Source organism: Columba livia, chromosome 4 (genome assembly GCF_036013475.1).
Source record: "Columba livia isolate bColLiv1 breed racing homer chromosome 4, bColLiv1.pat.W.v2, whole genome shotgun sequence".
Classification (NCBI taxonomy): domain Eukaryota; kingdom Metazoa; phylum Chordata; class Aves; order Columbiformes; family Columbidae; genus Columba; species Columba livia.
In genome coordinates, this window is record NC_088605.1 from 78778594 (window position 1) to 78795407 (window position 16814).

A 16814-nucleotide genomic window follows, 5' to 3' on the forward strand; every position below is an offset into this window, starting at 1 on the left:
TGGTTTCCCATACCCGTGGTAGTTAATAGAGTAAATAATGACCTTAAATTGCAGCAAGGGAGAGTGTACTAAAAATGTGTGAGCGCTCCGCTGTGGCTCAGCGCCTCGGGGCCCCCGTGGGGCGCACAGCGCCGGGGTCTAGGCTGGGGTGGCCTTCTGAAGTGTCGAACACGTATCTACACGTCCAGGTGTTAGTGTGTGAAATTCATCTCCGTGGGTGTAACCAGGGTATTTCCAAGGCAGTTAACGAGTGCGGCCGCAGCTTGGCGCGAAGCACAAGTGCTGGATACGTGGAGCACCTCGGTCGATGAGAGGGCTGGTTTTTCTCTTGTGGGTGGTAGATTTGGGGGGAATTGCTCCCTGGGGGCTGGGCTAGCAGAATGCCCACGGGCACGGCGGGCGGTGTCGGGAGTCACGAGGAAGGCGCCCACCCTCACCTTGTCTCCCTTTTCTTCACAGCCCTCCACGAACTCCAGTCAAAGTCGTGCCTCAAATTAGAATAGAACTTGAGCCTGAAGACAATGTTTTTTTCTGGAGGAGCAAGGGAACAGAAACTACTTTGTAATTTGTCTGTCTGTTCAATCTTTTCTGGGATTTTTATTTCTTTGTCACTAGCCAAATGTTAAAACGCTGAAATGCTCTCTGCTTCCCAGCGGCACAGGTGGCTGAGGCACCAGCCGCTCCCCTCAGCACCGCTCCGTCGCGCGCTCCCCGTCCCCGTCCTTCCGCGCTGACCAAGGCTCGTCTTTGCCTTCTCTGCCGCTTCTCTTTCGTTGTCAAGCAGGGGGCAGAGGTGTTAAGGATGTAATGTAGGACCTGTGGGAGATGTCAGAGGAGCTGGCGTCACCGTAGTTGTGTAACTGTGTGTTTGTTTGTCTGAACAAAACTGACCTCCAGGCTAATGCAACGTCTTTCTTACACTGCTCAAAGATGCTGGAAAGTGCTGCTAATACTAATTTGCTCTTAAAGCCTGTACTTGTAGTTAACACGGGAAGGAAAAGGAAAAGGTACTTCACTCCCAGCAAAGACAAACTGTTTCCATCGTTGTAGCATGTGTTTTGAAATGTCCCTTTCCTATGCAATTTTTTTTAAAGAAACACTTTAATGGACTTAATCTGTCAGGTACATGGAAGAGTGTTATTTTCCTAGATTATTTTGTTTAAATTATGGGGGCCTAACCTACAACTTTTTTTTTGTCAATTTTTTTAACCTTTTTTTTAATTACTGTAAAGAAGAAATGAATTTTTCCTGCAGCAGGAAACATATAGTTATGAGTAGTTCTACCTCTTATTTCTAGGCACCAGGCTTTCTGTAAAAATGTGTTGTACAATATGTAATGTGATTTTTACAAGAAAAACAAAACAGAACAAACACCACCACACCACAATCTCCAGGACATGGCACAGGGCTGGATCAGTTTGATTAGCACCTTCTACTCTGGAGCGTCTGTTCTCCTTAGGGTTATGGACGTTTGGGTTTTGTTGGTTGTTTTTTTTATGAATAATCTAGCGTTGCTGTGAAGGAGACAGATTGTAACTTAAATCTCTTACGATCTAGGAAGAGTCTTAAATGTCATGGTGGTGAGCAAAGCACTGACCGGCTAAGGATGTCAGTGGACAGATGCTGATTGTATCCACATCGATTTGCTACGTGGCATAGTTAGAATTCTCTCTTTTTACGCATCCGTGTGTGCGCGTCTGTGTGTGTGTAGCCGCGAGAAGACCCGTGTGCGGTTCAGGCGCACGAGGGCCCCGCGGAGGAGAGAGCCGCGGTGACCCCGGGACGCCCGTCCCGGCGCCCGGAGTGGCGAGGCTCACAAATCAGATCTCTTTACCATCATCTGCAGGAGTTACCCTAAATCTTGAGTGCTCGGCACTAGACCTGTTGTCCGTGCAAGCTCAGTACCAAGCAGGCTGGGCATGGCCATGCACAGGCTTTTGGTTTTGTACCAGATGAGCTGAATCCACCCTGTGAGACGTGATTTTCTTTCTGCAGCATGTACACATTACGTACTGGTCTGTGCATATAAACATGCATCTGGGAAATTGGGCTTCACCAAGACATTGCTTTGATGGGGCATGAGGATTACGTGTAAAACACTGTAAAGGCTTCATCAGAAAAAAAGAGGGGGGGAAAAATAAAAGTCCAGCTGTAAGGGCTAATTCCCCAATGGGGAAAATTTCACCCCGAGCACCGGCACCTTGCCGCAGCTTCCGATGTTGCAAAACCAAAGTCTGTGTTGATTAAGAAAACAGAATTTCTTGATGTACTGAGACCTTATATGCCAAATTCAGCATCTGCTCACTAGTAACAGCCCTATCAGCAACTGGAGCTGCAGAACAGGTTGTTCTTTTTGTTCCCTGGCGTACCGTAGAAGCTCCTGCCCACTCTCGCTACAGTGCGCAGCTTTGAAGATGGGCAGGTAGTTTTAGTCTGATCTCCTGCAAGCAGTCACTGCTGCGTAAAGATGGAGTTGAAGAGGCACCTACACAGCACCCACACGTGCACACACGTCCCTACATTCCCCAGTGACTCGTTACCGGGGGATCTCAATCTCTGCATACACAAAACGTGCGTGGGCTGGAAGCGTGAACGCGGTGATGGGCGCCGGAGCGAGCGTGGCTTCTCCTCTCTGCTGCCCTCGGGGATCGGCGTCCCGGGAACACGGCCCTAACCGCTTGGGAAAGGCTGGGATGGCGTGGGAAATGACCAGAAGAGGCTCTGTGATCCGTCTGCGAGCCGGAGGACAGGTCACCTGCGAAGTGCAAAGCCAACGTAAAGGGTTTCCACTCCTCAGTGAACATCAGTCCCTGACTGCCAAACGGAGACCGACTCGCGTGTCACCTAGGGAGTACACGAGAGCCTTTTATGTTTTGCCCTGAGCTTTTATTTGTAGGAATCCAAATAACTGACAAAGGAGAGGTCACAACAGATGAACGGGGAGAGCGGGCTGTTCTGCGGGAGCGCCGGCCGGGGCTCCCGGGTCCTGCGGCTTCCGTCCGCTGTCACCTGTGATTCGTCTCCACAAAAACGAGGTCTTCCACTTGCAGCCATGGTAAATGTACTTGAAATGTATTGACTGCTGGTCTAGACCTTTCTCTCTTTATTTTTTTCGTTTAACCTGAGCGAGCTGTGGTACAGAGGCTAGTGTTGCTGAGGTGACGGGACAAAGATTTCGGTAGCTTTTCATGGAAAAATGCAGAACGCTGGGGACAGGAGCTGGAATTCTTTCCTTTCTTGGCCCCTGACAATAGTGCTTCATTGGTGGTTGTGTCTCCTTTTTTGGTTTTTCCTTTAAAATTACAGAATGCTGCAGATGACGCAATGATGTTAAGCAGGGTCTCTGCTGGCATCGGAGAGCGGGCAGCGAGAGGGGCTGGAGTCACCGCAAGGAGAGTTTCACTGCACTTAGACCTTTGATGAGAAAACTCACACTCATTTTGAACCAGAATTGGGTATTTTGGGGCAGGTGCTTCTGGGAATGTGTGTGGACTCTGAAATCAGGGGAAGGTGTAGGGAAATGACGTTCCCGGGGCAGAGGAGCAGGGCCGTGCCCCGCGTCACCCCTGAAAGGCACCGAGCAGCGGCCGGCGTGTCCCCACGGCGCGGCGGCCCTGCCCTGCGGCGCGGCTCGCTCGTCCTTGCGGCGCGGCTCGCTCGTCCTTGCGGCGCGGCTCGCTCGTCCTTGCGGGGCGGCTCGCTCGTCCTTGCGGCGCGGCTCGCTCGTCCTTGCGGGGCGGCTCGCTCGTCCTTGCGGCGCGGCTCGCTCGTCCTTGCGGCGCGGCTCGCTCGTCCTTGCGGCGCGGCTCGCTCGTCCTTGCGGCGCGGCTCGCTCGTCCTTGCGGGGCGGCTCGCTCGTCCTTGCGGCGCGGCTCGCTCGTCCTTGCGGCGCGGCTCGCTCGTCCTTGCGGCCGAGGCTTCTTTGCATTCATTACTGGGTTTTTTAATCAACACGCACTTTCAGATAGTTTTATTATTGTTTTTAATTCTCTTGAGTCTCTATTTGCTTTGGAGGAAAGAATTAAAAAATAGTGTAAAATGAAGTGGATCAGGATGGTGGAACAAAAAGGAAAAAAGCAGAAACATTTCAATATATTAAAATGATTTTTTTTCCCGGTAATATAAAACGTGAAATTCCTTATAACATTATAGTATTTTACAGTTTTATGGAGCTTTCTATTGTGACTTTTATGGAATCAAAAGATGAAGATGATGAGATATTTTAGCATTTCTATTTTTCAAAATTAAATGTATACTGAAAATAAAGTAACTTTATGCATTTATGGGAGAGTGTGTGTGTTTGTTTTCCCTGGTTGGTCGTGTTTGGATTAAGGTTCTGTGTCGCTGTTGTGTCATTGCCCGTTCAAGGGAAAACGCGTGGCCGCTCCGTGAACAGGCGCAGGGACGGTGTCCGGAGAGCTCGCGGGGGACGCGCGGGTAGAAAGGGGAGTTTTCGTGGTAGAAGTGCCTTCTCCCGGGGTAAGATATTGAAGCTTTTTGGGGAGTGAAGTACGATTGTTCACGAATAAAGGTGGGCAAGCCATGCCGGTGACAGAAATGGGTTATTTTGAGCCGAGTTCTTAGTGGGGAATACGGGCCGTGTGCTGCGGTTGCGAGGGCAGCGCTGTCCCGCCCGGCTGACCCGCTCGGGCAGCACCAAGCTCTGCGCCCTTAGCCTGGCACCAAAAGCCGTTTATTGTCCACGTCTTCCCCATCTTGTCAGAGCGGAAAGTGTTTTGTGGGTGGCGCTCAGACCGGGCGTTTTGGGGACTCTGCTACATTTTGAGTAGCTACGTCTTGGCCAGGGTAACAGGATTGTCACCTGTGGAAATTACTCAACCTGTTGCACCTGCTGAAGCCCCAGGGCTTGGGCTGGGTGGCATGAAATTCACCTGTGGGCGGCTCCTCCCCCCCACCCCACCCCCCCCCCCGGCTGGGAGATTCTGCTGAGCTTTGAGCGTCAGGCGGGGAGGAAAACCCTTGCGGCTGCTTTTGGGCACCGGGCACAGCACAGAAGGAAAGCAAAGGCGTGAGCCTGGGTGCTCGGGGTGGGTGCTGGGTACGGGGGGGCAGCCTGTGGCGTTGGGGGCTGGGCTGAGTCCCTGGGAAAGCAAGCAGCCCTGCGGTTCTCTGGGGCAGGGGCACGGCGAGCAGACAAAAGCAACGCTTTCAACCCTTTTGAAGTGTTGGTCTGGATTTAGTCACTGATCTTTTTAAAACAAAAAAAAGGACAGAGGTTGCTCACCTTACTCATTTCTGTACTTGGTTAACATGCTCTCCAGAAGTAAATCCCTTGCCTGGGTGCCTGGCAGGGAGGTGGGAAGTGCCGTGTGTGGTGCTGCAGGCAAGCCATGGCAGCTTTGGGGAGTTCTTTCCCATTTTTAGGGAACCCTACACTGCTGTTTGTCAATTAATTAACACTTATGCACTTTGATCCCTGCAGGACCCCGGGAGCCCCTCGCATGGACCGTCATTATCAGAAAGGTAAATGCCCGGAGCTGCTCTGTCAGGTGGCTTTAGTGTCCGGAGCAGTTTGTGGGACACCTTTCCCATAGCAGCTTTTCCCCGATTGGAAACTATTACCAGTGCTGCTCCCACCATACTGCTGCGCCTGCAATGTATTGCTGCTTAATTATTGCTGCAACAGCTCTGCAATTAGTGCGAAGAGCCATTTTGCAGCTCGAGACAGTTGTGGTGGGGAACGGCATCTGCCTTGCAGAAGTTTTTGAGGTGGGAGGGGAGGTTTATCCGTGTTAGTCGCATTGCCTGGTGCGTCCTCACCGCTGTCCGACATCGCACGATGCCATGCAGGAAGGTGCTGGGCGTGGGGATTGCCAGGCCGGTTTGCATCCTCGTGTTCTGGTGATCAGCAGATAGCCAGGACTTGGCTTGTTCTTCCAAATGTTTCGAAATGAGGAAACGAGTTATAGAGCTGCTGAGAAAAACTCAGGAGGCAAAACCAGCCTGTGCCGAGGCTGTGCACAGTGGCTGCGGCGACTCCGAGGGCAGGAGGACGGAGACCGGTAAACACATTGAAAAAGCAAACAAACAACAAACCAAAGCCCACAGTGCGGTGGAAAAATGGCAGCAGTTTCTGGCCGGGTTGGCAGAGGGCTGGATGGGGAGCATCTCGGGGTGCTTAGCTGGATGGGGAACGTCTTGGGTGCTTTGCTGTCCAAGTCCCTGCCGCAGGTTGCACTGGCCCCCCAGGCCTTCTCAGAAGTAAACCAGTTTTAATGGTTGTTTTGTTCTGTTTTTCCCTGCGCGGCCCCACTGGCCCCTGCGCAAGCGGTGACAGCCGCAGCAGCTTTGCCGCCGTGGGTGCGTTTGCCCGCGCCGCCCGCAGCGCCGGCCGCCCGACCTCGGGGCTTCCCTGGTGTTTGTGTTGTTTTCCTTTGCCCCGTGCGCTGCCGTGTGTAGCTGCTCCTTCCCAGAAAGGTGGAAGCTTCCAGGCAAGGTTCTGGTGCAAAGCAGGTGGGACATGTCCTGTGCACCGGGCTGCGGTGGAAAGAGCTGCTGGCTCCGTGGGGAGGGTCCGGAGGTATTTTGGAGAAGTGGCCCATTTCTAAAATGAGGTCCTTAATAACGGATGCAATATCTTTAATGGCACGGTGTGATCACTCATCTAATTAGTTGGCAGGGAGGAAGGTGTGGCAGAATTAGGTTTTCCCGTACATAATTAAGGGTAGCAGGAGCCCAACACCAATGCCGATAACCGCGGAGGGCAGAGCACGTGTGTTACGGCCCCGAGCCCCGTGCCAGGTCAGCAGCGTTTCTCACAGGCTTTTAGAATGGGAATCCGTGGAGCATGGGTGGGTTTCTGCGGGTCAGCCGCGTCCCAGGTGCTCTTTGCTCGGGACAAAAAGCCCTACCAGCCCACTGGACCAGCACGTGGGCAGACATGAGGCATTTCTGTCCCTGTGTTTTGTGCATGTTGGGTCTGCCTGTGGTCCCAGAAGATAAGCCAGGGGGCTGCTTTTTGTCTCTGTTTTAGCTGTTCTTTCCCTGCTTGGTTTGGGGTGCAGGGCTTGGGAAGGGTTGCTCTCAGGCGAGACAGTAGCAAGCATCTAAACAAAACTATGCCCTTTGACTTCACCTTCTAATTACTGACAAGGCTTAATTCTTTGCTAAGCTCCCACAAGCCAGAAGGATGGCACATCACAGCAGAAAGTGATGCCTACTCCAAACTCCAAAAAATAGTTTGTGTGCAGAGCAAATCCTGTGCCAGAAGTTTTGAGCCATGAGCTGGAGGGGATTACGACACAGGCTGCCCCGGGGAGAGCCCGGCCTTGCCTTCCCGCTCCCCACAGCGCGCTGGGGCTTCCAGGGTTAGGAAATGCCCTGGGGTGCAGCAGCGCACTTCTCACCCCAAAAGCTGCTATGAGGAGATGTAGCGTGCGTTTGTTTGTTTTAATATCAGCATATTTCCTGGAAACAGGCTCGAGGCAGAGGAGACATTCTGGGCTCGTTGCATCGTGTTTCTCCACTTCTTGGAAACGCAGAAGGTTGCATCCTGAATTTGACAGATGCCACTGTAAGGGAGCGAAGGCTCAGAGACTCGGTGGCTGGTGGAGACGCGAGTGCTTGTCAGGGGGCGGTGGGACAGACCTGTGTCCAGCCGGACCCACGGCCGCGGACGTGACCATGGCTGGTGCCAGGGACCTTAAGCCAAGAGCTGCTGTCTTGGGCACCACCAGGAACGAGAAGCTGAACTAGAAACACATCTCTATATATGCACGAACAAGGGAGAATTTGCTGGCCATGTGGGCTGTATGAATGAGATGTGGGTCTATCACCACAACTGAAATTATAAAAACAAACAGGTTTTAATTATTTTGGAAAGCAGGTACTAAAAGCGCGCCATGCCGTGGTGGCGGGGGCTGAGCTGCTGTCTCGGTGTCTGGTTTTGCCGTGAGGGCGCGGCGGCGCAGGTGAGTGACGTGTGTTGTAGATGCTGTACTCGCAAAGCGTGTTTCACACCTGGGTGCTGAAACTGAAGAGTTTCTCTTGCCCAGTAACACACTCCTTGCTCAAAAAATAGAAGATACCTTATTTTTCCACTTCAAAATGCAGTCTGTATCTGAGTGTGGCCTCGTGATATTTCTCGCGGGGTTCTGGGGTCTCGGGGACCCCCAAGCATGGGGCTTGCACTGTCCTTAGGTAAAGTTTACTAGCAAAGATAACCGTGGCCAGAGAGAGGGTGGAGAGAACACTCCATGTGTACCTTTTTCCCGATTTTAAGGATTTCTGTCGCCTCAGAGCAGGGGCTCTTTCCGGAGATGAGGCTGCCGGGGGACTCTGCCAGGGGACGGCGGTGACCGGCGGCCCGGGTGCCATCCCTGCGTCCTTCAAACCAAAGCCAGGCAAGTCCACCCTGTATCTCCCATCCTGGGGAAAATGAGCAGAGACCTGGAGGCTGCTGGTGCTCTCTGGTACACGCAGTAACCCAAGTGAACGTTGATGCTCATTTTCAGCGTGTACCCCGTTCAACCTTATATAGATTAATTTCCACTCAAACATCAAATAGAGAAGGTTTTAGCTGCACAGGCTTGTGCCGGGATGGACACGTTGGGAGAAGGAAATAGAGGCGAAGCTGCCTTGGTGTGGGACGTGAGGCTTCAGCCCAGCGGCTGGGGCGGGCCTGCGGCGGCCCGCCGAGGCTGCGGTGTAACAGACCTGCCTCCGAAACACGGCGTGTTGTGTCAGGCGGCTGATGTGCTCTTTGCAATTAGTGCAGAATTTCTGAACGAAACCAGCCTGCTGCCTGAGACGTGGCTTTTCGTTGCTTTGCGACCAGCAGTGTTGCGTGGGTGACATTGAGTTTGTTTTATCCTGCTTCGCATTTGGGGCTTTTTTCTTTTTTCTTAAGATCCCCTGCTCGTCCCAACCCGGCCCTTCTGGGCGCTGCCCAGATAACCAGCCAGCGCCTGTGGGTGCAGGGTTGTTGCCGGGAGCATCCCCCCAGTGCCAAAGAGCCGTTAATTGCGGGTGATTAGCGTTGGTTGTGCCAATGGTAGCTGCGGTGCTCCTGGCAGAGGAGTGTTGTCCCCCCTGGAGCTGCTTCCTGAGCTGGGTCTGGTGACTGCAAAGTCATTACTCTGGGTTCTTGATGAGTTTTAACATCAGCTCACCCCACTTCTGCGCATTATTCCTCCGCCTCTTGCAGAGTTTTCCCTTTCGGAGGGAGTCCCTCTGCCCTGTTGGTAAGAAAATTGCACCTTCTGTATCCATTTATTTCATTTCTTGTTTTGGAGCAGATCTGAATTCGGATGCCGTCTGTACAGTAATTTCCTTTGACCATCGCTTCAGATCACCCGGGTTTTCTTGCTGGAGCGCCGACTGTTTCAATTTCCGGTTTGTCTTTGCTGGAGCTGCCCAGGCTCGGGAGCCTCGGGGGTCTCTGCTTCGCCTGGCACCACAGAAGCTGGTAGTGGAAAATGTCGAGAGGCTTCACCATCCCTTTCTAATACCGCGGGTTTGGTGCCAAGACTGCAGAATTTGATCTCAGGACAGTTTTCTGTCGCTTTCCAGGAGGACAGGCAGGCGCCATCTGCTGAGCATCGTCCCTGGGGGCTTGGGGCGGCTGGCTGGGCGGCCTCTCCCGTGCACCCTGAAGCGCGGCGGGTGCTCGGCGGGGCTCAGCTCACCCCACCCTGGGCACACAGGAGGGCTGTGGGGGTTCTGCGCTGGCAGGGGGCAGTGAAGTCGGGGTGCACTGCTGCCACACAGGTGCGCAGAGGTCCCACCTCGGGTGAATATCCAAATACCCGCAGAGAGCATCCTCTCTGTGGGCACTCGATGAGTGGTTTGGGTTTTGTTTGATTAGTTTTTCAGACAGTTCCCAGGATGAGCGCTGGCACCCCCTCGTCCTGCCTGCAGAGCCGAGGCTGCGCCCCTTCCCAGCCCACCCCAGGGATGCCCCAGCCCCGTGCTTGTCCCCCTCCATCCTCCCCACCCTGCCCCAGTGGGATGAAGCAAAAACACTTTCCAGCAGCAACGGGGGTGCTTGTTTCAGGCTTTATTGCAGCTGCAGGCATACGTGGGCGCTGTTGCCGCTGTGCAGGCGGGAGCCGCGAGCTCAGTGGCACCTTCCTCTCCCGGTGCGAAGCAAAGCAGCCGTCTGCCAGGCGAGCCCTCGGTGCTCCCTCGCACGTCCCGCTTCCCTGCGCGCCCTGCAGAGCTCAGCCCGGGCGGGTGGCCGGGACCCTTTCCCCCGAACCGCCCCCTCCATCCCTGCACCGCTGGAGGGGCGCTGCCCGCTCCTGCCGTGCCAGACCCCCGCCCCGGCCGCTCACCTCGGGGCGCTCACACCAGCAGGCAGGAGCCGCCCTTGCACGTGTTGCCCAGTGCCACACTCACCTGCAAGAGAGGGGAAAGGAGACGAGGGGCACGGGTTTGCCGTGGGCACGGCACGGCAAGGCAAGGAGGGGCGGGGGCTTTACCTTGGAGGTGCAGTAGAGGGGGGGCGAGGTGGCGGGGCAGCAGGTGGAGGCGAATTCTGCTCGCTGCTCCACCAGCAGCCCCAGCTGCTCGGGGCTGGCGTCCGGCGTCGTCCGCATCAAGCTCTCCCGCAGCCTGCGGTGTGGGGCGCGGGGGGTTTTAGCAGGGACCCAGGGCCGTGAAATCCCCAGGCCATGTTTTGAGGGGGCGGGATCACACATGAGAGCAAGGCTGGGCACCGTGCAAGGGATTTGTGATGTATTTCCCTGTACTCCGCTGCTATTTAGGCTTCGAGGGAGACCTTGCTCAAAACAGTCAGCGGGCGACTCTGCATCTCTCCCAGCAGATGCTCTGTTTGTGTATCCCTTGCATTGGCTAAATTTGGATTGTAGCTGCTGATGCACAGCCATAGAGGGGCAGTTCTGGGGGGAAAAGTCTTACTTCTTCTTGAAGTCGAGGAAGTTTAGCTTGTTGTACTCCCTGCAGAGCTGGTTGGCCTTTTCCAGGAAGGGAGGCAGCTCTCCATCCATCTGCTGACGCTGCATGGCAGAGGAAGATGGCTCTAACCACGGACAAAACCTGTGCAGAGGGGCTTGGGGATGGAGAGCCAGTCACCTTGCTGTCGAGGCAGGCAGGAACATCCTTGGCAGAGCAGCACTCCCTGATGACCTTCTCGGAGGCGTCGTACAGCTTGCCGAGGAAGATGTCGGGGACGCTGGTGTGCCTCCGCCCCAGCTCGAACAGGTACCTGGGGTGGAGCGGGGAAAACGAGGCACCGTACAGGTTTTTATAATAATTATTGCAATTATTACTGTAATATATATTATATAATATATCATAATAACGTAATTATTATAATAATTTCTCTGATAATAAAACCAGATAACCAAGACCAGGGGAGCGCGCCGGCTGCAGCGGAACCGCCGGGGTCTCACCTCTGGACATGGCGGGCCCCGTCCTCCCCGCACAGCTGCTTGTTCGTCGGCTTTGGCGGCTCTGGCAGCCTGGGGGAAGGTGCGGGTTGCAAGGCAGAGATGCAGAAGTAGTTGTTGATGATGTTTTTCCCCTGGCAGCAGTCAGCCAGTCTCTGGTCTTGGGCTGACAGCACGCTGCAGATTTTGGTGGTGTGCTCTGATAACTGCGTGAAGGGGAGGAGACGGAGCGTGGGGTGAGGCTGTGGACCCTTTTTCAGAGGACTGGGGGTCCTGCCACCCCCTCACCAGGATAGGATTCGCTTCCTGTGCCCCTGCTGTGACTCTGAAGGTGTGTTTTAGGGTTGGCTCCTGGCTCTCCTACCTTCTTCTGCATGCAGTCCTCAGCCACCGAGTCACAGCACTGGGAAAACACCTCAGCAGCATCTTCTGCCAGAGGGAAGAGATCCTCAAACGAAGCACCGGGCGTCTTCTGTGTGAGCATGGCCAGGTAGCTGGGCAGGCACAGGTGTACAAGGGGCTCAGGGAGCTCAGCTCCTCCCTTGCCCTATTACCAGGTCACAGCGGGGATTTTGCCAGGTAGCATGCAGGAGGGACGCGATGAGGACTCACAGGGCTGCCTTTGCATCTCTGCTGTATGCAGAGAACTCCTATGGGATGCTAGAGCCAGCTTGTTTTTATATCTTAGTTAAAAATCGGCTTTGTGAACGCTTCCTGCATGATGCATCCACAGCTTGAAATAGGAAAGATCTCCCAGCCCAAGCCATGTTAAAGGAGAGAAAGGGCCATTTTCCCCTTTTACCTGAAGGTGACTTTGTCCTTCCCGTATGCCATGAAGCGGGAGCAAACTCGGTTTGACATCAGGGTGAGGAGGGAGAGGTTTTTCCTCTCCAGTTTCTGCCCCGGAAGGAAGACGCAGGTGTCCTCCCAGGGGAACGCAAGCGTTGTGCCCCCACCTCTCCTGGAGCCATCGGTGTGCCGCTCACCCTGCTTCCCACACAGTGGGGACAGGGACGAGCACGGCGGCTCCGAGGGACCTCACCTCCTTCAGGAAGCAGACAGTGGGCGTCGGGGAGATGCAGCAGGTGGAGACCATGGAGAGGAAGGTCCTGGTGGAGCCCAGGAGCACTGGCAGGGGTGCCTGGCTGTAGCTGCTCGCGTATTCGTACAGGAACCTGCAGCAGAGGTGGGTTGGAGAGAGCCAGTGCCTCTGGACCAGGTGCTGGGGTGCAGGAGAGGTGGGGTTTGGGGGGGTCAGGGCTGTGCTGGGGATGTGAGCCTCTCCAGGCGTCTCCCTGTGCTGCCAGCTTAGTGCACCAAGCCATGGAGCGGGCTGACAGCACCGCTCGTCCCTTATTGCTCTCTACAACTGTCTGGAAGGAGGTTGTAGCATGGAGGGTGTTGGTCTCTTCTGCCGAGTAACAAGCGGTAGGATGAGAGGAAATGGCCGCAAGTTGTGCCAGGGGAGGTTTATATTGGATATTAGGAAAAAATTCTTCACAGAAGAGCCTGTCGGGCATTGGAACAGGCTGCCCAGGGCGGTGGTGGAGCCACCATCCCTGGGGGGGTTGGACAGACTTGTAGAAGTGGTGCTTAGGGACATGGCTCAGTGCCACTGTTGGGGTAATGGTTGGACTCAGTGATTTTGAGGGTCTCTTCCAACCAAAATGATGATTCTGTGATTTGGTAAAATCCTGTCCTTTGGGTCTGTGCAAATGCAGGATAACCCCATCTTTCATTCCAATGCACTGGTAGCCCCACGACTGAGTTGCCCATGGGTGCCGAGAGCCGTGGCAGTGATTGCCACTGCCCGGGAGAGGTTTGCTCGGTGGGTACCCAGACGCCGCCAGTGCTGGCGTGCACCCAGGCTTGACACGGTGTTACCACAGAGAGGTTGGAGTAAGAAGGGACCTCTAGAGACCATCTAGTCCAACCCCCCTGCTAAAGCAGGTTCACCAGAGCCGATCACACAGTTGCGTCCAGGCGGGTTTGAATGTCTCCAGAGAATGTCTCCACAACCTCTCTGGGCAGCCTGGTCCAGGCTCTGGCACCCTCAAGGTAAATAAGTTTCTCCTTGAAACCTTCTGTGTTTCAGTCTGTGCCCATTGCCCCTCATCCTGTCATGGGGCACCACTGAACAGAGTCCGGTCCATCCTCTTGACACCCACCCTTGAGATATTTGTAACCGTTGATAAGAGCCCTCTCAGCTTCTCTTCTCCAGCTGAACAGCCCCAGCTCTCTTGGTCTCTCCTCATAATAAAGATGCTCTAGACCCCTCAGCATCTTTGTAGCCTACCACTGTACTCTCCAGTAATTCCTTATCCTTCTTGAACTGTGGAGCCCAGAACCGGACACAGCGTTATCAGTGACACCGAGTGCTGTCCCCAGCCTGGCTTACCTGTCCGCAAAGTCCTTGGGGTCCTTCTTGAAGGCCTGGCAGATCTCCTCGTTGGAGGGCTGGAGGTATTTGGGCACGGGCTGGGGCGGGTGCTGCAGGGCGGCCAGACACAGCTTCCGCTCCAGCCCCTCGTGGGTGCAGCACTCGGCCGTGCCGGGGTGGGCCGGGAAGGGCGACTGGCTGCTGCAGGATTTGGCTGACAGAGCCGAGGACTGTGGGGAAGGGAAGGAGGTTACGTGCCGGGGGGCGTGCTGTGTGCGCGTCCCCTCCCCGCCTTGGTTTTGGGGTCCAGTGCCCGGGTTGGGTCAGCCTCACCCCAGCGTCGTAGCAGGAGGGGTCGGTGCCTTCGGCACAGCAGGTTTCGGCCAGAGAGACGATTTCGTGGACGAGGTGGTTGATCTCCTCAAAGGTGGCATTGGAGTATTTCCTGCTGTTGGCGATGATGGTCCTGGGAGTGTGAGGAAGGAGGCAATGAGCCCCGGGGAATTGTAGAATCACAGAATAGTTTGGCTCGGAAGGCATTTCCAGAGCTCATCTAGTCCAACCCCCCTGCCACGAGCAGGGACGTCTTCAACCGGATCAGGTTGCTCTCTCAAAGCAAAAACCACACCACAGCATCGCTCTGTTAAAATGAGGTTTACCGGCGTCAGCTGGAGAGGAGCAGCTGCGAGAAACAGCAGCGTGTTCCTCGGGCAGCGCAGCCGGAGAGCCCGGCGGGCCTGCCCGGGCCGCCCTTCCCGAGGGCACCAGCTCTGCTGCGGCTTCTCGTTATTTAGGCACCTAATTGGTTTTGAGGACTCCAACTGCAAAGCAAACTTTTCTCCTGTAGGCAGGCCTGTTAAGAGCACTTGGAGTCCTCATTTGCAGGGAGTGCAAATCTTCCCCTTTCTAAGATAACTTTTATTTACTTTTTTTTTGGTCTTGACTTTTGCGCAGAGCATCCTGGGAAGGCAAATACAGCAGGAGGTACCTACAGGGTTCGGAATTGGTCCTTCCCCAGGGTCTTGAACTCCTGGCAGACTTTGTCCCGGACATAAGCCCTACCTGTAAGAGCAGAAAGAGGAGGATTTGTGGCTCGGCTTGCTCAGGCGCAGCTGGCGGTGCCGGGGAGCTGGGCCGCGGCTGGGGCGTTGTGCCTGCGTTTCCCCACACCTGCTGGCTTTTCCCTGTTTCCCGGGAGAGCCAATTCGTTTTCCCAGTGTTACAGTTTGGGCTGGTTCAGCTTGGGGAGGACTACTAGAAGGGGTAGGAAAATGGGGTAGCAAATTGGCAACCCAACAAAAGCCACTAAACCAGCACTGCTTTGCTTAATCGAGTCTACTGTGGAAAATAACTTGCATCTTTCTCTTTTTCCCAGGGAAAATGATCATTTATGGACCAGCCAGTTCTGTTTTGCTCTTGCTTTCCACTTCTTTCCTGGGCAGCAGCAGCGTGGGAATACGGGTCGCAACACCACCATAAGCCATGGTCAAAATGCCGACAGGCTCTCCCTTTATTCACTGCAGAGTTGCTGCTGTTGTTGTTTGCTTTGTTTTGTTTCAATGCAGTGGCTTCTTTTCTCAAGCCAGACTCGTTGCAGTCCCGGGAAGGTGCTGGTGCTGTGCTGGAAACCAGCAGAGGCTGCTGCCGCGCTGCGGGTGCTGGAGGAGCATCTGGTACCTGAGCTGCTGCTCCGGCTCTGCAGCCAAAGCGAGGGCGCGGAGGAAAAAAACCCTATGGCTACAGGTAAAATATCAGGCGCGTTCCCTCTTGTCCAAATGCATATTTTTGTGAGTTTGAAACAAGCACTGTTGGTTTTTTTGGGAGGGTTTGCAGACTGTAGCGGCTGGGAGGCCTGTGGAGATGAGACTGTGGTGCTCAGGACATCCCCAGCGGCTCTTTCATCCCAGGGAAAACACTATTTATTTTTGCTGCAGACCACATTGGTTAGACTTTGATACAGGCAGGGTAGATACTGATACCAGTATTTACTGGTATCGCATTGCGGAACAGGGTCGTTTCCCAAAGCCGCGGGGTTATATGCTGCCACGCCAGCCAAAGGTCACGTTGCTTCTGGACGCGGCTCTGAGCAAACTGAGCTGGGTGAAGATGTCCCTGCTCCGAGCAGGGGTAGGACTGGGTGACCTCTGAAGTCACTTCCAACCCAAACTGTTCCATGATTCTATGATTGCTTTGATGGGAAAGAAAGAATAAGGGGGCTTCTGCAAGGCAGTTGCACCAGGGAAAAGGGGGAAGCCACGGTAAAAGGTAATTTGCTTTCCTCAGAGGACCAGAGCCTGTTAGTCCTGCTTTAAGTGCCACCATGTTGCATGTCTTTTCATTTTCATAAAGCAGTATGGGAGAAATAAGTTTGAGAGGTTCTTTTGGCAGTTGGAGGATTCCCTGTGGGCTGTGAGGGAAACATGAGGTTGCACAGAACATGTTTTTAGATGAAGGGTGGCTTTTACAGTGGGATAGTGCTTCTGAAGGGGGTCATAAAATCTCATTTTCCCTTGAAAATGTAATAAATCAGGCCCTGCCACACCGTCCTCTTCTCCTCTCTGCACCCCCAACCGCAGTCCAGCCTCTTCCCCTCCCCGCTCCTCCAGCATCACCAGAAAGGGGTGTCCCGGGTACCGAAACGCCACCCCACGCCTCCGCTTTTCCATTTCTCGTTCCTGCCCAGCAATTCGGCAGTGGGCTGAGAGGTGGGGAGGTGGCTGGGAGCTGACAGACCCCAACCTCGTACCCTCACCTCCAGGGAAGAGCAAAGCCCCATTCACTTGGCTGCGGGGTGGAAAACCCCATTTTGAGTTTACCGACATTAACGTGTGCGGTGTCGTGGGCCCCATTTAGTAATTAGTGATACCGTGCGGTGCTGTACCTGTCAGAACTGGGTCTCGGGGAGGGACGCCCGCGATAAACGCCCTTACCTCTGTGCTCGGCGCGCGCGGTGGCGAGGAGCAGCAGCAGCAGGGTGACAGCTGCCCTCATGGTGCGGCTGGTTTTCCTCCTGCCTCCAAAAAACCGTGCTGGGAAACCCCTCTCGGCATTTATATGAAGGA

At 54.6% G+C, this 16814-nt stretch overlaps 2 protein-coding genes across 11 annotated transcripts in view; one reads left to right on the top strand and one right to left on the bottom strand.

The window, feature by feature from the left end:
* Positions 1-4283, top strand: part of SLC4A4 (solute carrier family 4 member 4) — a 195317-nt gene extending 191034 nt beyond the window's left edge. For all 9 annotated transcript variants that reach the window (XM_065062877.1, XM_065062873.1, XM_065062875.1 and 6 more), the window contains one exon: positions 460-4283. The gene's annotated coding sequence lies outside the window, so the exon portion shown is untranslated. The remainder of the gene's footprint in view (positions 1-459) is intronic.
* A 5720-nt stretch (positions 4284-10003) lies between these two features.
* On the bottom strand, positions 10004-16814 carry GC (GC vitamin D binding protein). 2 transcript variants are annotated; one of them, XM_065062898.1, is made up of 13 exons: positions 16683-16814; positions 14745-14814; positions 14086-14218; positions 13771-13982; positions 12415-12547; positions 12175-12269; positions 11737-11866; positions 11376-11578; positions 11056-11188; positions 10882-10979; positions 10443-10575; positions 10296-10359; positions 10004-10172 (listed from the first exon to the last, which is right to left on the bottom strand). In XM_065062898.1, the coding sequence occupies exons 1-12, from the start codon at positions 16741-16743 to the stop codon at positions 10306-10308; spliced, it is 1455 nt and encodes a 484-aa protein (XP_064918970.1). In that variant the 5' UTR covers positions 16744-16814; the 3' UTR covers positions 10004-10172; positions 10296-10305. The 2 variants fall into 2 exon arrangements, with proteins under 2 accessions (XP_064918970.1, XP_064918968.1); XM_065062896.1 differs by having other exon boundaries at positions 10004-10163; positions 16683-16813.

Bases quoted from the DNA above. Each gene is read 5' to 3' on its own strand.
- GC (XM_065062898.1), bottom strand. From the start codon at position 16,743: ATGAGGGCAGCTGTCACCCTGCTGCTGCTGCTCCTCGCCACCGCGCGC. The intron at 14,815-16,682 runs GTAAGGGCGTTT...CTGCTCTTACAG, and splicing joins CGCGCGCGCCGAGCACAGAG to GTAGGGCTTATGTCCGGGAC. The intron at 13,983-14,085 runs GTGAGGCTGACC...CCTTCCCCACAG, and splicing joins CCTCCTGCTACGACGCTGGG to TCCTCGGCTCTGTCAGCCAA.